Below are 22,149 nucleotides of genomic sequence, written 5' to 3'. Positions count from 1 at the left end.
AAACGTACACTTTTTTTTCTCATGCAAAGTGTTTTATGATTTTGTAATGCTAATAGTCGTTGGGAAAAGAGAAAACGTACATCACTGGCGTTTTTAGACGATTCCTTAGCTCTGTTTAGCTCCGGTGTATCGAGTGGCATCACGAATTGATGACGCATTTCTTCACCAGTTTTCGAATACTCTTTCTGGAAAATAAAATTTTCAAAAGTACTTTTCGCCGACGTCGTTATGATATGAATCCGCATATATGAGTTTTATATACGGTTATACCTTGCTTGTTTGTTTGGTGACGTTCCGAGCGTGGATATATTCTGGGTAGGAATTGGCAAGGTCTGCTGGAGCCGCGCCTTTCACTTTAGCGTTATAATCTCGCATGTAATTATTTTTGGAGACCAGTTGAGATAAGCACACGGCGTGGGTGATTTCCTGTAAAGGTTTTGAGCGTAAAATATATCGTGTTCTACTTCAACGAATTGCTTTTACGCATTGGCGTGAAATAGTATATTTTTGCCTTTTTTTTACCGGTAGTTCCACATTCAAGTGGTATTTGTGGAGCAAGTCCTTTGCTCGCTTTTGATACTCTGCCGGGGCCAGCGGCTTCAGTCTGTTGGAAATTTCCATCTCTTGCGTCTGAGCGCTTGGAGTGAATCCCTTCTTCAAGGTTTCTCTGCCTTTTTCTTTGTAGGCTTTCTGTTAAGTAATAGAGCATTTTGTATTTGCCAATTAATCCATATGGTGCAAACTATACACAAAGTAAAATTTTACGTGGAAAAACTAGTTAGAAACTAATTCTTACATCGTTCAGATTGTTTTGATTCTCTTTAGCTGTTTTGTAGGTGTCAGTATCCGTGGGATCGTAACGGAAATCGTTCTTTGTTTTCTTGTAACCTTCCTTGTATTTCAACTAAATAGAAGAAATCATTCGTTAAATATTGACGTTAACTTTAACCATTCATATGAATGGAAATCTGTTGGCAGAGAGCCTATGCCAGTATGACGTTGCAGCACTAGTTACAACGAACAAATCAAATCGTATAAGATTTTGCAAGCAATCGGGTTGAGCACAAAAACCCAATAACCACAACGTTATTGCAATTTAACTACGTGGTAATATACGCTTAAATTAAGGTGTTATACTTTCGTGCAATTAAAGTAATGTTTACCTCGCTTTGGTATTGACTGGCTTTGGTTGCCGCTTCGTAACCTGGAGTCAAATGAACTGGATAGTAAACCACGTTCCGATCAATGAGGTAATCTTCAATGTATTTGCTCTAAGAACAATAAACAACAGTCTGATGAAGATCGGTTGGACAACGACTGAAACGTCGAGTGCGTACCATTATACCATTATTAATAATTTACTAAAAAATAAGAAAACTATTTTTTGCCAGAAGAGCTTTGAATTTATTGAACAGTTAATTTACTACTGATGATGAACCCAGTTGGAGTTCGAAACGTCTACTTTAGGTAATATGATCAACAGCATACTAGTTTTGACTCTTTTTATTTAGATTAATTTACTTGTTTTGCAAATCAACATGAACCGGTAATTACACCTACGTGTGAAATGAGGTCCGCTACACGAATTCCGTGCTGTACGACTGGATGATCTTGGCTATCCATTGTCTGGAATCCGCGATACTTTTCGATCGTTTGTTTCTTCTGCTTCTGATACTCGGCCTGTGATTTATCGATACAATTATTTGCTTTGTGTTACAATTTATAAAAATGCTCTGTATTTTTGTCTTTTACATTGCATAAGGATTTATGTCAATAAAAAGCGCTTAACCTATGTGTAATTTATCTGGAATGTTTAGAAAGAAACTATTTACAGGTACATCTACAAACATAAAATGTATCGCTATAAAGTAAAGTTAATCCGCGGTGTTATCAAACAAGCAGAAGCCTTACGTCACTAGCATTTTTTGCGCACTCTCTTGCTCGCACAAACTCTGGGTAATCAACTGGCAAGTGGTGACGATGCATCATTTTCTCTGCATCTTTGACATACTCGCTCTGGAAGCGAAACATTGTTTTAAAAGTATGTAAATGGTTTTCTCGATTAAATTCCAACCGACCTTGCTGGCCATTTTTGAAACCTTTCGGGCCAAACTGTACTCGGGATGAGAGATCGTGACGTCATTGGGAGCCTTTCCCACCATTTCTTTGTTGAATGCTTGCTTGTATTTATTGTCTGACTCAAGCTGTAAGAGATTAACGAATAGTTGTGAATACCTAAAAAGTGATATTGCTTTTCTCGTCAAAACAATGACTTACTTTGGTGGTGTTTATAGCATGAGAGAGCTGTTGGTATTGCAGGTCAATGTTGTAAACGTCCATACGTTTTTTCGCTTCCTTCGTGTAGGCAGCATTGCTAAGGAGGTTCCTCACCATATCAGAAGCGTGCATCTCAGGGGTTTTCTCTACGGCTTTGAACTCGCGAGGGTAATCACCTTTGTATGTCTGAAACGTCGTGATACCATTTAAATAAATCTGCTTAAAACAAATTTTTTTGTCCACTTCACCGTGTCAATGTTCAGAGGGTCACTTACGTTGTGTAAGCATTATCGTAGGAGCGAAAAACTTGGATTTAACTAGTGGGAAGAGATAAGCAAGTGCTAATATGCTAAAGCACACGTTTTAAACACTAATGTGTTTATCGTCAGTCCTTAGAGAAAACTGAATTGCAGCAAGGCTCGCAGAGTTAGTATATGATTAGCATAAGCTCTGGCGTTTCTATTCCGAGTATGTAGGACTTTGTAGAAAACAATTCTTGAACATTTAAGTATACAGTTACCACCTTTATTTATAGTCAGATGACTGCTCTGTATTTATACGTTGAATCTAGCAACGAAAATGAAAAATGATTTTCGTTCCAAGAAAGCACTTACTTCCAACGAATCGGCCAAACCCTTTTGATTTTTGTATTCCTCGGTTTCAGTGTAAAGATAATTGTGTTTGCCATTGTCCTTCATGTGTTGACTTTTGTAAGATACCTGCAAAATAATTTTGGTTGGGCATGGACGTTTGAGGAAATACACTTTATATGATCTCTCTCTATTTACTGTTCCATCCACAAACTTTCAGTGAAAATCATGCAAAACTACTCACGTCACTTTGATTCTCGCTTGATTTGATGGCAGCCTCGTAACCAGGAGTCAAGTGAACTGGATAATAGACAATATCCTTCTCATCCAAGTAATCTTCCTTGTACTTTCGCTAAATGAAAACAAATCATGACACAATTTGAGAATTATAGCAGTGCCAATATTGTATCTTACGAAACAGTTTTTTCCTCGTATTTGTCTCACACAGGTATTTCAATCTTCCGCATAAACGTTCTCAGGCTAAGCATTCTACACGCGCTAGCAAGATATGCGTATAACCTCAACATTGTCAAATCTTATTATCAGGCCGCTAAATGCCTGGCCGCAGTTGTGCGTCAGAGCTAGGCTGCCTTCGTTATGGCACAGTTGAACCTATTCCCCTGCGACTTACGTCGGATATCAGATCAGCCACTCTGATGCCATGCTGCACCACTGGATGGTCTTTGCTGTCCATAGTTTGGAAGCCGCGGTAATTGGCGATCACTTCTTTGCGTTGCTTTTGATACTCGGCCTTTAGAAACATAAAATAATCATGTATATGTCGGATTTGTAGGCATATTATTGCTGATAGAATACTGAAAACGTATTCACAAAATATAATTCAAGGATTGTTAAATTTTTACTCTGTGATTCAACCATTCAGTCAAAAACAAGCAGTACTTACATCACTGGCATTCTTGGCGTTTTGCTTTGCTCTTACAAACTCAGGATAATCCAATGGCAGGTTGTGAGTGTGCATTATCTTCTCAGCATCTTTCCAATAAAGCGCCTGCAAGAATAGTAGGCGTATTGGTACGTACTAGACTGGGCCTCATTACAGAGAATATTGACTCAGTTTAATTTTTACCAAACATGCGACTATTTGCCATAAACAGACATTTTATTTTTAAATTAACACCTTGCTTGTTTGCTTGGACACTTTTCTTGCGTGATCGTATTCCGGATAGGACTTTGCAATATCAGCAGGAGCTTTGCCCAGTACGTTTTTCTTGAAGTCATCCACATACCTGTGGTCCGAGGCAACCTTTTGAACGGCCAAAGCCTGAGAAATGGCTTGCATCGCTGGAAATACGTAAGTTGTTTTCATACACAATATCATTACGAATTCATATTTATCATTTTTCAGCAACAAACAGGTTATGTATGGTCACATATGTTTTTCAGAGGTGGTGACGCAACCACACAATCCACATTGCTTTTTTTGAACGATGTAAATGTTTAATATACAAGTTGCATACATGTGTCCAAATTGTATTCCTTCATCTTGCGTCTGGCCTCGTCTCCATACAACTTGTGACTGAGAAGAGGGGCAATCGATTTGGAAATCCGCATTTCAGGTGTTTCCTCAATCTGTACTCGGTTTGTTCCCTTCTCGGCTTCATATGCTTCTCTGTACTTTTTCTATAAACAAAAGAATCCCTTAGTTCTCCAGAAAACGTTAGCAGGTCAGTGTAATCATGCTTCTTACGTCGGATAGAAGTTCTCCGAGTTCTTTGCTTGTCTTGTATTGGTCAGTATCAGTTATTTTGAAGTTGTTGGAGCTCTTTGCATCCTTGTGGCTTTTTTTGTACGAAACCTAAAAGTAAAACAGCGGCATTTGTCCATGCATTCCTTTTTGCAGGCCCTTGAAAATTGCATGTCTTACATCGCTCTGTACTTTGCTAGCTTTTAGGGCCGATTCATAACCAGGGGTTATGTGAGCAGGAAAGTAGATCATCTGTTTGTCGTACTCCCAGTCTTCTTTGTACAATGCCTATAAAGAACAAATAACCCAAGAAGTTTATAAGAAGATTTATGTGCAGTACTTTTTATAGACGTACGTTTGAAACGAGTTCTGCCGCTTTAATTCCATGCTGGACGATGGGATGTTCCTTGCTATCCATGGTCTGGAACCCTCTGTACTGACTGATAACCTCACCACGTTGCTTTGTGTATTCAGCCTAATACAAAACAAGTAAGTGTCCACATTTCCACGACTAAACATGCATAGAATCGACGGCACTATACTTACGTCACTCGCGTTCTTTGCGTTTTGCTTGGCCCTTACAAACTCCGGATAATCCAACGGAAGGTTGTGGGTGTGCATTATCTTGTCAGCTTCTTTGCCATATGCGGACTGTAACAGAAAATATGCTGCATTTATCTAACTGTATTTTATGTTGTTTCAAAGTTTGTATTCAAAATCATCTCAGAGACGTTTTCCAATGTATATATCCACGCAAATTTACCTTGCTAGCCATGTTGGTAACTTTGCGAGCGACGGCATATTCTGGATAAGAGTTTGCAAGATCTGACGGGGCTTTCCCGATTACGTTTTTCTTGAAGTCAACGACGTAACCGTGTGGTGAATACGATTTTTGTGTGCCAAGAGCATGCGCGATGCTCTGTGTTGCTAGAAGAACAAAGACAAGGCTCACAAACCCGATAGTCAAAAAATTTCATTTCATCGTAAAAGACTAGAAGTAACTGTACCAACTAGCATGAAGTTAATTGAAGTCTTACACGAGTCAAGGTTGTATTTCTGCATTATTCTCTTTGCTTTGTCTGTGTATGTCTTCTCGCTCAGCAGTGGCGCTACTGATTTTGAAATTGCCATTTCAGGTGTTTCTGGAATCGGGTGCAGTCCCTTGCCACGGTTTTCCCGATAGTCCGCAGAGTACTTGTTCTGTGGGCACAAGAAAATACAATAAACATACAGTGGTGAAAATGCATTTATTCAGCGGTTTCGACAAATAAGGTAAGTTTTTAATGACTGAAATCCAATGAGTAGATATTATAGCAGTTGTTTGTGCCCCTTTAACATAACGTTGGATGCTGCGTTTAAGTTTTATCCTACCTCCGATACAAGATTGAGCAAGTTTCTTGCGGCCTGGTATTGGTCGGTGTCTGTTACGCGGAAAGTGTGTTTCGCTTTGGACATTTCTGCATCCTTCTTGTATGCAGCCTGTCAATAAAAAAAGTATTCAAGCAAGACTGCAACTTAAGAACGTAACTCATGGCTTTGTGTATCTTCAGGACACACAACATAGCCCGTATAACTGTTCTGAAATCCGAAATGTGTTACAATAATGATTGTAATTATAAACGTTTGCAAAATGAATTTCAGAGCAGTTATGTGGGCTATATACTGCTCGTGCTGAAGACTATAACAAATGTTTTTTCGAGTCTCACCATGCTTTGAAACTTGCTTGCTTCCAGCGCTTGTTCATATCCAGGTGTAATATGGACCGGATAGAAAATGAGATTCTTTTCATACTCCCAATCTTCCTTGTAGAGTCTCTGTAAGGAAACAACAGTGAAACCACTGACAAACTGCAATTTGAACTACTTATAATTACATCCGATGCAAGCTCAGCTGCTTTAATTCCTTGTTGAACAATCGGGTGATCCTGGCTGTCCATGGTTTGAAAGCCTCTGTATTTGTCAATTGTCTCTTTACGTTGTTTCTGGTATTCGATCTGAAAACAAAAACGAAAAATATAAATACATCGTAAATTATATCAAAGTCACTTCATATGCCAAAAGGCACAAAAGTGCCATTGCCAAAAATTGCACATTATTCATGAGGGACGCTGTTAGATAACATATCGTAAGTATAACTTACGTCACTGGCGTTTTTGGCAGACTCTTTCGCTCTTACAAACTCTGGATAATCTAGAGGCAAATTGTGGTGATGCAGGATTTTTTCCGCTTCCTTTTGATACAACGCCTGATAATAAAATAAGTTTATGTGTAGAAAAAGACTAAGTAAATTTACAAAGAAATAGGGTGAAAAAAATTGATTTTATGCACTGTTGCATTATGTCAGGAACATTACTTTGCTGGTAAGTTTCGAAACATCCCGAAGACGATCGTATTCCGGGTATGACTTCGCAAGGTCTTGTGGAGCTTTTCCAACCATCTCTTTTTCGTATTCGGAATGATAAGCTCTTTCCGAAGCCTGTTTCTGTGTTGACACGGCCCGACTGATCTCTTGTGAGTCTGAAATGCATTTTGAAATATACACCTGTGGTCTACATGCTTTCAAGAATATGTAAATTTAAATAAACAAGCCACAGATCTTCTATTTGTTGAATGGTTAGTAGTAATGTTGTTCAACTGTTTTACTAAATGATAAATCGATCGAAATTATGCTACAGAGCATTCTACAATCAAAGCACAAATTCTGTGGCAGTCAAAGCTCAGATTTAATACCTTTTATTTACAGCAGGAAATAATATTAATTAGTCAGAATGCTGATTCATACCTGAACCAACTTGAACGTTTTTCAGCATTTGTTTCGATCCTTCCTCATACATTTTCTTGCTCTGTATAGGTCGCAACTCCTTGGCAAGAACCATCTCATGTGTTTCGGGGATTTGCATTCCCTTGCCTTGGACTTTCTCCTTCTCGTAGTTTTCTCTGTACTTGACCTGTTACACAAGACAGTAATTTCCCGAAAAGTGCCTCACTCTTACATAACTGCTCAAATTGTATGTATAAAGTAATAAAGAACATGGTATTTTTCGTTTGTTTTCATAACGTGGGCATGTGCTAATGGATTGTGATTCATTTTGCTTTGCAACCATATTACAAAAACAAAAATTTCCATGCCTTTCTAAGTGAACAACTGTCCGAGTGAAAAGCGTTTGCCCATTAAATCCCATTTATTTAAACTCAAACCACTCCAAACAGAGTCGCGGCGCATATAGTTTAAGAAGCCCTGGGGTAACGATAAGTGACGTATAATAGCCGACAGTATGTATCATAAACTGTGTCGCCGAGTACTTACTTCAGAAGCTGACTGATCTATTTCCTTCATGGCCTTATACCGCTCAGTGTCGGTTACAACAAACTTGTTTTTGTCCTTGGACTTCTCGTAGTCTTCCTTGTAGGAAACCTGGATTTGATAAGCATTAAAACGTATGTTTTTTTAATGCTAAAAAAGATTGTATTAACACATGGCATGTTTCTGTTGGTGCCACGCATATTTATTTTAATAATCTGTCCTTCTGGCACAATTGAACGCATCTGTTATTGTTCTACGTTTCACCCGCTATTCAGCTAGACTTCCTCAGGGTAATGTCCTACAGCAGGTAAAACGTCGGTCAATAAAAGTTACGCTTAATTGTGGCAGAAGGTCATATTATTAAAATGTATAAACACATATGATCATAAAACGCATTCTGTTCTGCCTTCACTCACTTCACTTTGCACTTTCTTCACATCAGCAGAAGCTTCGTAACCTGGTGTTATATGAGCTGGAAAGTAGATCATCTGTTTGTCGTATTCCCAATCCTCCTTGTACAAAGCCTACACACATACAGACAGGTAAAGATTTGCTACGTCATCATATTGCATCATCACTTACATCCGAAATAAGTTCAGCAGCTTTGATTCCCTGCTGGACAACAGGGTGTTCTTTGCTGTCCATCGTTTGGAATCCTTTATAACTGTCAATCACTTGTTTTCGTTGTTTTCTGTACTCTGACTGCATAGAAGAGAAAATATTGGAACGTTTCAAAATTTCGTGTATAATGGTAGAAAGTTGCACAAACTTACGTCACTGGCGTTCTTGGCTGTAACCTTCGCTCTCACGAACTCCGGATAATCGAGAGGCAAATTGTGATGATGCATTATTTTTTCGGCATCCTTGTGATACTCCGCCTGTACGAAAATTTGATGTCAATTTTGTGACCGTAATAATCCAATGTGGGTAAGTGAGTAAGCAAATCGCATTAGTCTTGGTTGAATTTTATGTCAGAACCAACATTCTGCACGGTAATGTACTTACAGCACTGGCTTGTTTGCTGACTTTGCGTAGGTGATCGTACTCGGGGTAGGATTTTGTTGGGTCAACAGGTGCTTTGCCCACCATGTTCTTCTCATAGTCAGCTTTGTAATTCTGTCCGGACGAAAGTTTTTGCGTGGAAACCGCGTGAGCAATTTCTTGCACATCTTCAATTTGAAATATATATATGCGTTATTGGTAACATAGCACTCGCTAGGCAAAAGATCACTCACAACTTGAATTCTGTTGCTCGATATTTTAAAATATTCATGAAATATTGGAACAGTTTAGAAACATTTACAAAACCCAAAAAGGTTTACAGGCTTCGCAGCCCAGATACGATAGCTGTGATCGCCAAGAAGTAAGGCGATCCTGCCAATCATGCCATTGCATAAAACATTACTACAAAACCCCCGAAACTACTTTTTTTTTGATAATATTGCAATGTACATGGCCAAGCTACTGCAGCACAATCAACATGAATCCACTCACCGGAACCGACAGTTACATTTTTGCGCAATTCCTTGGCGTTCTCCTCGTAACGTTTTTTGCTTACGACTGGTCGAAGCTCCTTGGACAGCGCCATCTCGTGAGTTTCTGGCATTTGAGAAAACCCACTTCCTCTGTTCTTTTCATAGTCTTCCCTGTACTTAACCTGGAAAATAACGTAAAAATGCACACACTACAGTACCGTTGCTAATTGAATGCATTGCATTATGAAATCTCCCTATGTTGCTGTAATAGAAATAGCTGTATACCTCCTCTCACATTTTAACTAAACACAACCATAATGAGACGATAATTCTTACGTCTGATGATGTTTTTTCAGTTTCTTTCATCGCGTTGTAACTTTCTGTGTCAGTCAGTTTGAAATTGTGCTTGTCTTTGTTTTTCTCGAAATCTTTCTTGTACGTGACCTGCGTATGATCATTTGTACGTATAAATACACGTAATCGTTATTGTGAATATGAAAAATCAAAGCATGTGTTTTCTTACGTCACTCTGAACTTTCATGACTTCCGCTGCGGAATCGTATCCAGGTGTTATGTGAGCTGGAAAGTAGATCATCTGTTTGTCGTACTCCCAATCTTCTTTGTACAATGCCTGTAAAAAGACTCAGCTATAATAACTGGTTGTTATACGTTTAGCGGAATCTAGCCCTCGGTGAGGAGTGGAGTTTATTAGACACAACAGTAAAGGAAATTGTGCTTCCATTTTGTTTCATTTTATTTCTTTATGATTTGCTTATTTTATCATTTAAAGTATACATTTTTCTGTATTTTTTTTGTTGAAACTGACGATGCCGTGATAGACAAAACCTAGATTTTCTATTGAATAAACTAGCTGACTCCAATACGAAACGTCTTGTTTCAAACAAATTAATTTAAAGTATAATAGCATGCTAAAATATATTATCTTTGGAGACAATTCGACAAGATGTCGATAGGGCACCATGTGATAGTAACATGTTCTTTCAAATAATACGGAAAGCGACCATTTTACTGAAAAAGTTTGTAGAATTTCTGTGGGTTTGTTCAAAAATGCGCAGAAATTAATATGGGTAAAATATATTGCTTTACTGTGTCAGGATATATCACTTTGCAATTGGTATGTAATCATATTAGCGCAAATACACAGAAAGTAATAAAGCAATTGTACTATCTTACATCGGAAGCAAGCTCAGCAGCCTTGATTCCTTGCTGGACGATTGGGTGATCCTTGCTGTCCATAGTTTGGAATCCTTTATACGCGTCGATCACTTCTTTGCGTTGTTTCTGGTATTCTCTCTAATTAAACAGACGCAAATTTTGAAAATGTGATACAAAGCATGTAAGCATGTAAGAGCTTGCAAGCATACATCACTCGCGTTCTTTGCAGCAAGTTTTGCTCGTACAAACTCTTGATAGTCGAGTGGGAGGTTGTGATGATGCATTGTCTTTTCCGCTTCCTTGTGATATTCTGGCTGTAAAGTTTAAAGTTTGTTTAGATCTATTTTTTCAAACCAACAATTTTTTTCGTCAAATATACATTGACCTAAACTTACGAGTTGGCAATTTAGAATGCATAAATTTGTCCTTGTTTAGAAAATGGTAACGGACCAAATACGTTATTCTTCTCACCATTGTTTTAGAAAAGCTACTTTATTGGGTAAATGTAAACTTGGGGTGCTTTCATTAGAAAATAAAATTGGGACACATGTTAAAGCTGTACTCACGACGCTGATAATCTTGTTGACTTTTCGCAATCTGTCGTATTCAGGATATGATTTTGCAGGGTCGGTTGGGCCCTTTCCAACGATGGTTGTCACATATTCCTGCTTGTAAGGTTGGTCGGAGGCGACCTTTTGTGCCTCCACTGCGTGTTGTATTTCCTGGAGTTCTGCGGTTACAAGACAAACAATCATAAATGTACTAAAGCATTATAAAAAAATCACAATTGTGTCTCCATTTGACGACGCATAGGATGGTATTTTTGTGATTTTGATATCGAACATAATATTAAAAAAATTGATCATTTTTGAAAGTTTCGGCAACAAGTTTTAATCAAACATATTTTGACTTACAATTACGTTCATAATTATTTTCAATGCATTCAAAGTCATTTTTTATGTAGTATCAAGAAATAATACTTGCGCCACATAATCTATTTATTAAACAAACTAACTAATAAGAAAAAATTAAAAGAAATTCACTCAATTGAAAAAAAGGAAAGAGCAAATTTAATCCAATGCAAACCTGATCCGACGTTAACGTTTGGCTGCATTTGCTTCGATTTTTCTGTGTACATTTTCTTGCTCAAAATCGGACGAAGCTCTTTAGACAGCGTCATCTCGTTCGTTTCAGCAAGTGAGTGCATTGCCTTCCCTTTAGTCTTCTCGTACTCTTCCCTGTACTTAACCTTGAATGGGAACGGAGAAATCTTAACTTTATGCTTACTGGGGAGCAGGAACGCGCACAATTGTCACAAATGACAAACATTTCAAATATCAATTTACAACATATGTCAATGTTAGCCAACACAACACTGTTCAAAATGTTAGCCCCCTTTTATTCCAAAATTTTATATTGCTGGAAAAACGATAATTCTAACACTTTAAAACTCCTTGGAAAACGTTATCCTAAAACAGGAAAACAAAAATACCACTTACATCCGAAGAAGCCTTTTCAGCGTCTTTCATTGCCTTGTATCTCTCTGTGTCAGTAACATCATAGTAATTTTTGTCTTTGTTCCGCTCAAAATTATCTTTGTATGAAACCTAGATGTAATACGTATTTAACTAATGCCATATTGCACTTCACCTTTGCGAGACGGGTCTGACTTACGTCACTCTGCACTTTTCTGACGTCAGCAGAAGCTTCGTAACCTGGTGTTATGTGAGCTGGAAAGTAGATCATCTGTTTGTCGTATTCCCAATCCTCCTTGTACAATGCCTGTAAGCAAAACAGTAAAATCAAGATAAAAAAAGATGGGTACCTACTAGAAAAGGCTTGAAAAATACCCCTAGAGATTAGCAAATTACAACTGGCTACATTGATGTAGGATGTACTTCACCAAACACTGAAAGCAGTTATCAAGCTGTACGAAAGATAAAACACAAATACTCGATATAATAAACATACGTTTGAAGCAAGCTCGGCTGCTTGTATTCCTCGCTGCACAACAGGATGCTCAGTGCTGTCCATTGTCTGGAAACCTTTGTACTGATCAACCGTTTCCTTTTTCTGTCGCTGGTATTGAATCTGAAAAAAAATTGCTCGATTCAGTGAGTTGCAGTTGCAGAACATTTGGAAAGACAAAAGTCTGCAAAAACGTTATGCGGGCTTACATCGCTCGCGTTTTTAGCTGATTCTTTGGCGCGTACAAACTCCGGGTAGTCGAGAGGTAGGTTGTGGTGATGCATCATCTTTTCGGCTTCCCTCTGGTATTCGGCCTGAAATAAATAAAGGGTGGTGAAAAATGTATCGTGCGACCCAATTATTGATAAATTGCTTGCGTTTAAAACTACCTACTAAAAAAATCTTTCTCTGATTGGCACTCTTTCGTAAAAGACTGACTTTTGTAATGTAAACAGTACACAAGCTTTCGCGATTTTCCCTCGCTTCGTCAGGTGTAAATGAACACAATGCGATACAAAAAAACAAGCGCAAGGCGGTCGAAACAAACATAGACTGATACGGCACGTTTAATCATCTAAAAAATGTGTGACTTCACGAGGAACAGAAAAATCAGGAATAAAGCGCAACGGATTAAGCCAAATGTATCATTACGGAGATTAGGATGACAGAAAGAACAGGTTCGAAATAGCAAAACCATTTTGCGCTTTTTGTACAAATACCATGATCGAAAGCTATTGGGTCGATCGCAAAATCATAGCGTGATGCTTCGTGTATGAAATAAAACTTACTGCGCTGGCAAACTTGTGAACGTTGCGATGATGTTTTACTTCCGGGTAAGCATTCGCCGGGTCGCTTCTACCTTTGCCAACAACCTGTTGTTTGTAGTTGGCGGTGTAGGGCTGATCGGAAGAGAGCTTTTGCGCTGAAACAGCATGTGCTATTTCTTGCACATCTAGAAAAAAAATGCATTGAAATATGGTTTTGTTAAGTATGCATTATGAAAGTTATGACGTAATACCACCATAACATCTAACGGCAAAAACTTTGGTTTCAAAATATCAGCATTCTGTTCTATGCGACAAGAATGGTGACCAAACTAAAAATGCACAAACCTTGTCCAGTGCATTTACAACCTACATATATTACCTGAGCCAACATTGACGTTCTTGCGCATCTCCTTCGATTGTTCAGAGTACAATTTTTTACTTTGCACTGGAAGAAGTTCTTTTGCAAGAGTCATTTCGTGCGTTTCTGCAACGCTCGAACCTTTACCCTTACTATTTTCGTAATCCTGTTTGTATTTGACCTGAAAAGTAATATTAAACTTGTTATTTGTATGTTTATATTGTGCATTTTGTACAACAGCGCCATATGTGAAACGTTGTCTATGTTTGTCGTTTAAAAAATGAAACTAGAATAATTTCCTTCGTATTGGCGATCGAAGATCGAAAAGTTACATCATCTTGTTACTACGACACTTACATCCGATGACATTGCCTCATTTTTCTTCATTTCCTTGTAACTTTCAGTATCAGTTGGCTTGAAGCGATTCACCGCCTTGTTATTTTCAAACTCCTTCTTGTATGTGACGTCACTCTGCACTTTCTTTACATCAGCAGAAGCTTCGTAACCTGGAGTAATGTGAGCTGGGAAATATATCATTTGCTTGTCGTAATCCCAATCCTCTGTGTACAAAACCTGAAATCATAAAAATAAAGGTAAAATATGCATTAATCAAATCTGACCAAATAAGTTCAGCGCTACGTGTTTTCATAACGAACTGCCCACACTTCGAAGTGATCAGATCGTAACATTATTGTATAGTTACCCAAAACCTAGACCTTTTCAAATAAAAGGACTTACATTCGATGCAAGTTCGGCTGCCTTAATTCCATGTTGAACAATTGGGTGATCAGAACTGTCCATAGTTTGAAAACCTCTGTATTGTTGAATAACTTCATTTCTTTGCTTTTGATATTCAAGCTGTAAATGCAAAAATTAAACACATTTTTATTCTTTTTTTTTCTCTTTAACCTCACATAACACGAATATTTAAACAAAAATAAACATGATTAAATCATGATCTGTGAGGAAATTCTCGTACATCACTGGCATTTTTAGCCGCTTCCTTTGCTCTGATAAACTGAGGTGCATCGACTGGCAACTGGTGACGGGACATTGCCTTTGCCGCATCTTTCTGATAATCCGCCTGCATTACAAAAACAGTAACCTGTTATTTAGCATTATAGTATGACAAATAAGTTTGAAAAAAACTTATTATTCCAATATTTGGAATAACAGTTTAATAAAATGACTTTAAGCTCAACAACCCCAAGCATTCAACACCAAATTAGATACATCACAACAAAATTAGATGTATCTAAAATACTCACATTGCTTGCAAGATTGGACGCCTTTCTATGCAACTCGTGTTCAGGGTAGGACACAGCTGGGTCGTTGGGTCCCTTGCCAACAACGTTTTTCTTGTAATCTTTACGATATGGACTTGGAGAAGCGAGTTGTTGAGAGGAAACAGCATGCGCGATCTCTTGGCCGTCTGTTAAGCATAAATTGTTTTACCGCACATAGATTCGTCACAGCGCCACTTTAGTCTGGAAGTGAATCATTAACATTCAAAACTATAAGTTAGCTTGTCCATTTACATTTCCCGCATATATTGTTTTCGTGGAATACGTAGTCAAATCAAGCAAATCGTAAAAATAGAACTGCAGACAGTGCATAATAAAAGTTCGAAGTGTAGAGGTTCCCTCAGGAAAACAGTTACGTTGAATTTCTCACAATAATTTTGACCCGATTTTCAACATATCGTTGAAATTCTACCTGTCTTGATGTTCACATTCTTCTGCATCTCTTTTGATTGTTCGGAGTAAAGTTTCTTGCTCTGCACGGGGTGAAGCTCCTTGGCCAGAGTCATTTCATGGGTTTCAGCAACACTCGACCCTTTTCCCTTGCTTTTCTCGTATTCCTCTCTATACTTAACCTAACATAAACAAAACTATTGGTGATTTAATTCAAGGGTGCTAATGCATTCGCCTCTTACGTCATTGCAAACGCTTTCCACTTGTTTCAGCTCTTTGTATCGTTCTGTGTCAGTTGGTTTAAACTCATTGCGAGTTTTTGATTCTTCAAAAGCCTTTTTGTAGCTAACCTAGAAACATAACCCAAATTCATTGTTTTGGCCAATAGCAAACCCTCATAAACTGCGTTTTATCGAAACAGCAAGTTTAAAAAGTATATAAATGTACATACGTCACTTTGTACTTTCTTCACATCAGCAGAAGCTTCGTATCCAGGTGTTATGTGAGCTGGAAAGTAGATCATCTGTTTGTCGTATTCCCAATCTTCCTTGTAAGCTTTCTGCGCAAAACAGGACATGGATGGTTATATGCAAGGGTGATATTCTAGTTACTAGTCCTCTGGCTACAAGTTAACGTGGAATTTATTCATACGAGTATATCGCACACCATTAGGTGATTTTATATCTAGTTTTCCAAACATTGGTTGCAATCTAAACAACTTACCTCAGAGCTTAGTTCAGCAGCCTGGGCCGCACGTTGAACTACAGGGTGATTTTGTGTATCCAGTGTTTGGTAACCGCGGTACTGATCAACCACCTCTTGCTTATGTTTCTTGTACTCGATCTGATACGTAAGAACTTCTAAACGTTAAACAATCTAACGCAAAACAACAGGATTGCTCGCTATGTAAATAGAAATACAACGCTATTTCCATTATTGACGTTTCAAAAAAAACTAGTGAGCTTATGCTGACATTAGGCGGATCTTCAGTGGGAAGACAAACTTACGTCGCTAGCCTGAAGGGCAGCTTGCTTCGCTCTGACAAACTCTGGCGCATCGACAGGGAGTTGATGACGATGCAGCAACTTCTCCGATTCTTTCGTGTATTCAGGCTAAACCACAGAGACACAAAGTAAAAGTGCTATCTCCAATAACACAAATATTGATGTAGAATAGGAGACTTTGTACCTTGCTTGTTAACTGGGTCATTTTACGATGCAGTGTGTGTTCGGGATAGGCAGATGATGGGTCCGCCGGTGATTTTCCCACAACGTTTTTCTTGTATTCCATCTTGTATTGGTTGGAAGACGCCTGTTTCTGAGTGCCCACTGCGTGAGCGATCTCTTGGACATCTGTCGAATTGGAGAATTTTCATTGTCGTCAAAATAGTAAAGCAGAAAAACGAAACGAATTTACTATTTTTCAGGCAATAGAAGAGATTTTACCTTGCTCCCACTTGATTTAAAGCAGAAAATAATGATTTCACAGTAAAAGTAGATTTATATTGACCTGAACCAATGTTGACATTCTTCTGCGCCTCTTTTGATTTTTCAGTGTAGGCTTTTTTACTGATAATGGGATGTAGTTCTTTGGATCGAGCCATTTCCGCTGTTTCTGGAAGCTGTATGGCTGATCCCTGGTTTTTGCGAAAGCCTTCCTTGTAGTTAACCTGAATACAGTCAATTTGGACTTAAATAATGAACAGAATCAAGTCAAGCATCTTAAATATCGTAAAGCTCATCCATCGAACTAAACATTATTACAATGCGATCCACGTGGTCAACACGCGGGTGATGGGGCCAACATTGTAAATGTGCCCGCATATGCTTTAAAACACTTACATCTGACGTAATGTTGTCAGTTGCTTTCATTTCGTCATATCTTTGAGTTCTAGTGACGTCAAAAGTGTTCTTAGACTTGTTATCTTCGAACTGCTTCTTGTATTGTGCCTAAAAACAAAACGAGTTCCTATTGGGTAATACGTCCTTCATCATGAGTTACAAGACATTGCATAGTACATTTTAACTGCCTGGCGTTAGTTACTTACATCACTCTGCACTTTTTTGACGTCAGCAGAAGCTTCGTAGCCAGGTGTTATGTGAGCAGGAAAGTAAATCATCTGTTTGTCGTACTCCCAGTCTTCGATATAATTTTTCTATGACAAGTATATTTTTAAAATGTAATTTTGGACTATTCTTACGTTTTTGAATACGCTCATTGTTGATCATATTAAAGCACTGAAAGCACAGTTCCTTGGCAAAAGACTTACGTGTGACTGAAGCTGATTAGCTTTTTCAGCATTTTGCACCACTGGGTGGTGCTGTGGATCAAGTTTTTGATAACCTTGAAAATCAGCGATGGTCTGTGCTTTTTGCTTCTTGTACAGAATCTAAACGAAACATCGAAGTTATTACATTAATCAACTAATAACTTGTATAATCAACTAATAAATTTATTATTTCTATTATACTTACGTCGCTTTTTTCTGCCGCACTTTTTGCTCTCAAGAAGTCAGGGGCATCAGGGTGCATGGTGTAATGGCTCTTGGCCTTGTCTGCTTCTTTTCTGTATTCGACCTGTGATTTGGTAAGAACAGGCAAGATTTACAAAAGGCATAGCCATAAGTGCAATTTAAACTGAAGTAAGGGAAATTTGAATAACCCTAATGCAAAAACACATTATGTTGTTGTTGAGAATATCTAATCCTTAGTTACACGAACTACGAAATATTTGCCTTGCTTGCAAAGCCAGCCGCTTTCCGTGCTTGCTGCAACTCCGGGTAATGGACAATATTAGCAGGACCCGACTTGCCAATGCATTCCTTCTTGAAGTCAGCCTTGTACCATTTATCTGAGGTCATCTTAGCTGTCTGTAAAATAAAATTGGGTCGTACACTAACGATGTGGTCGTTTTAGACGTCGTAACTGATTCATTACGCAAAATTAATCTTTCCCGAATTTAGCCACTGACTTTCAAGTATCAAAACTTTTTTCGACAATTTCTTAAAACTATAGCAGAAAGAGTGAAAACAAATGTGTTCTTGTTCTGAATGGTAGACAAAAACATATTACTGTAGTGTTAAGAAACGATGAGATTAAACCCATTTTTTGCGACAACCAATATTTGTTTCATGTACAGGCATATACATCCTAAAGGTTTGAGAACTTACGCTTGTCTTACGTTCAATACAATTCACGTTGTTGTTGTTGTTTACCTGGTTACAACATGGCTTACCTGGACAGCTTGGGCAATAAGTGGAACGGGAACAACAAGATGGTAGTGTTCCCATAGTTTACGAGCATAAGCAGTATATGAACTCTGCGAATAATCACAACACAATAACTACAAATACCAACATCACACAAAACATCTTCGTATTTTACTACTTTACATCACAGTTGTTTTAAAATAAAGTATACTGGATTATTGATTAACTTACCCAGCTTCTTATGTTATTTAGAGACTTGTCCAAGAGCATTTGCGATGTATAAGCGATTGGAGTATAATGTGACTTATTCTTCTCGTAATCCGCCTTGTATTCTTTCTGTTTATGGAAACAATGAGTAATAGGAAATATAAACATGTGTCTTTTACTCATATTTTACATGCCATAGTCTGATTTTAGCACTGAATGTTTTTGCAAAATATTCCGGGATTTCCGAATTAAACCTTTGTTTGGCAAGAACAAATGCCAATTCAAAAGAGCCAGCATTATTAAATCGGTCGTGCTGCACGACTCGTGCATTTGAGTTAATCTAATGATATATACCTTTAGTGGAATTTTAGATGGCAGTAGCATGCTTTTATATCAGAGAATTGCAACTGCGATTTATGTTTCACATATTTCTTAACTTACGCTGCTAATGTACTTGAGGTTGTCCTGTATGCATTTGTAGATATCGGTCTTGGTGGGATCGAAATGAACGTTTTCCAAAGTCGTTTCCAACCCTTCCTTGTATGCGTTCTGAAACGTTTAAACACATTGTATGCAATGTGTATCAGCTAGCTCAGTTTTTTCCAGGCATCAACAGAGTTACTTTGAGGTAAGCTACATTTTTATCAACTCACATCGCTGGCATTCCTTTGGGCGGATACAAGAGTATCGTATCCCGGCGTCAAGGTGGCCGGAAAGCAAACAACTCCCTTGTCGTACTCCCATTCTTCCTTGTACCGTTTCTGAGAAATGAAATACCGGTTTTAGGCGTATGCACACATGTCGTGGGAGAATGTTCTCAGCATATTGTGGCTGACAGAGTGGCCGACTGAGAAAATATGTGCTAGTACAAACACAGTATTTGGAGATTAGACTAAATTATAGGCGGAAACCAGACTTTTCGATAGAAATACAAAACGAACACTGGTGGTGAACGCAACCCATCAACTCGCAGTGCGACAAGCTGCGATCCTACGACAGACAGTGATATTCCGTGAGGAGATCACCTTTACATAAGCACCGTCCTTGATAACCTATATGGTTTTATCGGTGCCAATGTCACTTTATTTCTTTTGTGTATCGTTTATCTGCGTAGTTGTTTTTATTTTTTGCGCAAAATTCACAGGATTTGTTTTTATTGTGGACCCCCTTTGCTCTTTATGGTCCACATAGACAGGTCGGACCGGCTAAATCCCCACTTGTAAACAAACAAATCAACGTTTAATATGACAATAACAATAACTGTTAAATACATAAACATTACAGTTCTATAAAAGCTTACGTCGGATAGTTCGGCGGCCTTCAAGCTTCGCTGAACATCGAAATAATCGGATGCCTGAAGTCTTTGGAACCCTTTGAATCTATCTTTCACAGTAGCAAGACCTTTTCGGTAATGACTCTGTAATTTTTTGTGAAATAAGTTACTTATACCAAGCGGTTTTAAACACAGTTATGTACATTATGCAAAGCGATTTTTGAACAAAGTGTTCCTAAAATTTGAATTTTACCAGGCACCGAGTATAATACCAAAGCGAAACGCTGATGCAGCTTGTATAACTTAAAGAGTACGTTGCTTTCTAAAAAAAACAAAGAAAGTTCGAACTCACCCATGAGCAGTCGCAGGCAAAATCCAATGCAATGAGAGCAGAAATGAAAACAAAACGCAAAACTCTCATGCACGTTAAAAAACACAACAAAATCAAAATTCAGGGCATGCACATGAACTTTGGTTTCAGTCAAAGCGGGAATAAACGGGAAAATGATATTGCAAACACACAAAACCGTTGACAAATTTCAGGACAGAAGGTACGATGTCATAACGCATTACATCATTTGAGCATTTATGCGCAAGAGCTATAGCACAGAAAAAAGCAAAAAGAAATTCCGATGCATTATGTTGCTGCGGTTGTACGAACCTTGCTCGCGTTGTTAGTCACGCGTTTGGCGTTTTCCACCTCCGGAAGAAGAGGCAGGCAATCGTCCAGGTTGTATTTGCCCCGAAGCTCCTTCATTGCTCGGTGGTAGTCAGCCTACCGCAGAAAGAGGGGAAAAGAAAGAGCAAAGGGATAGTTAAAAGGTAAAAGCAAGGAAGGTTAGGAAAAGAAAGAAGGCCAAAAATGCGGTGAATGCGAATGTTTCAGAAAAACTAACAACAAAAGTCAAGCATGTTGTTTTGGCAAATGTGATGCCCGTTCTAAAGGTCAATAAAGCGTAAATCGATATATCCGCACAATACAACAAAAAAAAAGCTTTTATACATGATGTTAAAGCGTTAGTCGCAAAACGATTTCTCCGCATTTTCGTGGACAGTAAGGAAGATGAAGGGAAGAATCTAATTTGCAAAATCTACAACGCAAACCTCCATACGTCATGTACCCACTTACGTCACTGAGCGTCTTCTGTTTACGAAAATGCTCATACTGTGGTGTTTTTGCAACCTGCGAGTAACCTTGCGATTTTGCCTTTTCAAAACCTTCGTGGTATTTTATCTGAAAGTGGCAAGATGTGTGTTGTACGGACCACGTGGTTTGCCGGGCAATTAGGTTAGATGGTACGTACCAGACTTTGAATACGAGTGTTTTGTTTAACCTGCTGAGCGCTAAGAGTGTCACCGGCAGCCTTGAAGCTCCTACCTTTGACTTCTTCGTTGTATTGTTTCCTGTATTTGTACTGATTCCCGTAAGCGTTAAAAAGATAAGACGTTTTGTTTTCCAAGACAAACAACTGACACATTGGCGCATTCGAGGTGGGTGGGAAAATGTTTGAAGCAAATTGCAATTGCTTTCGAACAAGTATTTCGAACAAGTAAGCAAAATCTTCGACATTTTTAGTTGCCGCAAGAATAACAAAGCTCATACTTAACAATTTATAGTTTCTATTTCATAGGCCTTGTTAATAGTGATAAAACATATTACATACAGTTAACTGCTAAACGTTACTTAAATAAGCAATGTGGAGCCAATAATATGAATTGTGTATAAGCCAGCTGCACTGATGAGACCTTTTAGGTCGAAACAGTGGCCATCTGTCTGCAGCTTATACACAGTTACTTAAATAGTTTTAGACGGGCCTAATTGGGTTTTGACGTGTTAAAAGTTGCCGACATATGAATTTCACAGATACTTCGTGGTTAAGATGGTGTATAAGTGAGGGAAACAACAGAAACGAGTGTTTTACCTGGCTTTGGACCTGGGACATTTTCAGGGCGTGCACCATCTGCGGGGTCATGTAGTCTGACGATTTACCCTTCCATTTGTCCTGTGACATGTCGCCCTCCTCCTTTATAAAAACAAACCATCAGAGATCATATCCATTAACACACTGTTGTTAGGGCGGTTGGAATGTAAAAATGCGATGTGGTGAAATGATTCTGTGCAAGTTGCCCGTTATGATATACATCTGC

At 38.4% G+C, this 22,149-nt stretch overlaps 1 protein-coding gene across 1 annotated transcript in view; it reads right to left on the bottom strand.

Moving 5' to 3' along the window:
* LOC145909021 (uncharacterized) overlaps positions 1 to 22,149 on the bottom strand; it is a 43,869-nt gene that overhangs the window by 20,499 nt on the left and 1,221 nt on the right. The window contains exons 4-71 of the mRNA XM_082996343.1: positions 21,924 to 22,025; positions 20,663 to 20,776; positions 20,029 to 20,145; positions 19,382 to 19,489; positions 19,170 to 19,277; positions 18,753 to 18,857; positions 18,548 to 18,631; positions 18,048 to 18,182; positions 17,788 to 17,889; positions 17,583 to 17,702; positions 17,361 to 17,468; positions 17,155 to 17,262; positions 16,823 to 16,982; positions 16,502 to 16,665; positions 16,321 to 16,425; positions 16,037 to 16,156; positions 15,765 to 15,872; positions 15,556 to 15,663; positions 15,336 to 15,495; positions 14,888 to 15,051; positions 14,599 to 14,703; positions 14,358 to 14,477; positions 13,977 to 14,192; positions 13,641 to 13,800; positions 13,283 to 13,446; positions 12,704 to 12,808; positions 12,498 to 12,617; positions 12,201 to 12,308; positions 12,026 to 12,133; positions 11,613 to 11,775; positions 11,093 to 11,256; positions 10,736 to 10,840; positions 10,545 to 10,664; positions 9,874 to 9,981; positions 9,687 to 9,794; positions 9,370 to 9,532; positions 8,881 to 9,044; positions 8,649 to 8,753; positions 8,458 to 8,577; positions 8,292 to 8,399; positions 7,879 to 7,986; positions 7,354 to 7,519; positions 6,925 to 7,088; positions 6,712 to 6,816; positions 6,446 to 6,565; positions 6,279 to 6,386; positions 5,944 to 6,051; positions 5,610 to 5,772; positions 5,336 to 5,499; positions 5,119 to 5,223; positions 4,928 to 5,047; positions 4,753 to 4,860; positions 4,576 to 4,683; positions 4,346 to 4,508; positions 4,006 to 4,169; positions 3,772 to 3,876; positions 3,499 to 3,618; positions 3,112 to 3,219; positions 2,892 to 2,996; positions 2,278 to 2,463; positions 2,079 to 2,204; positions 1,912 to 2,016; positions 1,561 to 1,680; positions 1,164 to 1,271; positions 797 to 904; positions 523 to 690; positions 271 to 426; positions 81 to 185 (exon numbers count right to left, since the gene is read on the bottom strand). Coding sequence (XP_082852469.1) covers positions 81 to 185; positions 271 to 426; positions 523 to 690; positions 797 to 904; positions 1,164 to 1,271; positions 1,561 to 1,680; positions 1,912 to 2,016; positions 2,079 to 2,204; positions 2,278 to 2,463; positions 2,892 to 2,996; positions 3,112 to 3,219; positions 3,499 to 3,618; positions 3,772 to 3,876; positions 4,006 to 4,169; positions 4,346 to 4,508; positions 4,576 to 4,683; positions 4,753 to 4,860; positions 4,928 to 5,047; positions 5,119 to 5,223; positions 5,336 to 5,499; positions 5,610 to 5,772; positions 5,944 to 6,051; positions 6,279 to 6,386; positions 6,446 to 6,565; positions 6,712 to 6,816; positions 6,925 to 7,088; positions 7,354 to 7,519; positions 7,879 to 7,986; positions 8,292 to 8,399; positions 8,458 to 8,577; positions 8,649 to 8,753; positions 8,881 to 9,044; positions 9,370 to 9,532; positions 9,687 to 9,794; positions 9,874 to 9,981; positions 10,545 to 10,664; positions 10,736 to 10,840; positions 11,093 to 11,256; positions 11,613 to 11,775; positions 12,026 to 12,133; positions 12,201 to 12,308; positions 12,498 to 12,617; positions 12,704 to 12,808; positions 13,283 to 13,446; positions 13,641 to 13,800; positions 13,977 to 14,192; positions 14,358 to 14,477; positions 14,599 to 14,703; positions 14,888 to 15,051; positions 15,336 to 15,495; positions 15,556 to 15,663; positions 15,765 to 15,872; positions 16,037 to 16,156; positions 16,321 to 16,425; positions 16,502 to 16,665; positions 16,823 to 16,982; positions 17,155 to 17,262; positions 17,361 to 17,468; positions 17,583 to 17,702; positions 17,788 to 17,889; positions 18,048 to 18,182; positions 18,548 to 18,631; positions 18,753 to 18,857; positions 19,170 to 19,277; positions 19,382 to 19,489; positions 20,029 to 20,145; positions 20,663 to 20,776; positions 21,924 to 22,025 — 8,628 coding nt within the window. The remainder of the gene's footprint in view (positions 1 to 80; positions 186 to 270; positions 427 to 522; positions 691 to 796; positions 905 to 1,163; positions 1,272 to 1,560; positions 1,681 to 1,911; positions 2,017 to 2,078; positions 2,205 to 2,277; positions 2,464 to 2,891; positions 2,997 to 3,111; positions 3,220 to 3,498; positions 3,619 to 3,771; positions 3,877 to 4,005; positions 4,170 to 4,345; positions 4,509 to 4,575; positions 4,684 to 4,752; positions 4,861 to 4,927; positions 5,048 to 5,118; positions 5,224 to 5,335; positions 5,500 to 5,609; positions 5,773 to 5,943; positions 6,052 to 6,278; positions 6,387 to 6,445; positions 6,566 to 6,711; positions 6,817 to 6,924; positions 7,089 to 7,353; positions 7,520 to 7,878; positions 7,987 to 8,291; positions 8,400 to 8,457; positions 8,578 to 8,648; positions 8,754 to 8,880; positions 9,045 to 9,369; positions 9,533 to 9,686; positions 9,795 to 9,873; positions 9,982 to 10,544; positions 10,665 to 10,735; positions 10,841 to 11,092; positions 11,257 to 11,612; positions 11,776 to 12,025; positions 12,134 to 12,200; positions 12,309 to 12,497; positions 12,618 to 12,703; positions 12,809 to 13,282; positions 13,447 to 13,640; positions 13,801 to 13,976; positions 14,193 to 14,357; positions 14,478 to 14,598; positions 14,704 to 14,887; positions 15,052 to 15,335; positions 15,496 to 15,555; positions 15,664 to 15,764; positions 15,873 to 16,036; positions 16,157 to 16,320; positions 16,426 to 16,501; positions 16,666 to 16,822; positions 16,983 to 17,154; positions 17,263 to 17,360; positions 17,469 to 17,582; positions 17,703 to 17,787; positions 17,890 to 18,047; positions 18,183 to 18,547; positions 18,632 to 18,752; positions 18,858 to 19,169; positions 19,278 to 19,381; positions 19,490 to 20,028; positions 20,146 to 20,662; positions 20,777 to 21,923; positions 22,026 to 22,149) is intronic.

Source organism: Ascidia mentula, chromosome 7 (genome assembly GCF_947561715.1).
Source record: "Ascidia mentula chromosome 7, kaAscMent1.1, whole genome shotgun sequence".
In the NCBI taxonomy this organism is placed as follows: Eukaryota; Metazoa; Chordata; class Ascidiacea; order Phlebobranchia; family Ascidiidae; genus Ascidia; species Ascidia mentula.
Note: the sequence above shows the minus strand (reverse complement) of the source record. Positions and strands in the feature narration are given on the sequence as shown.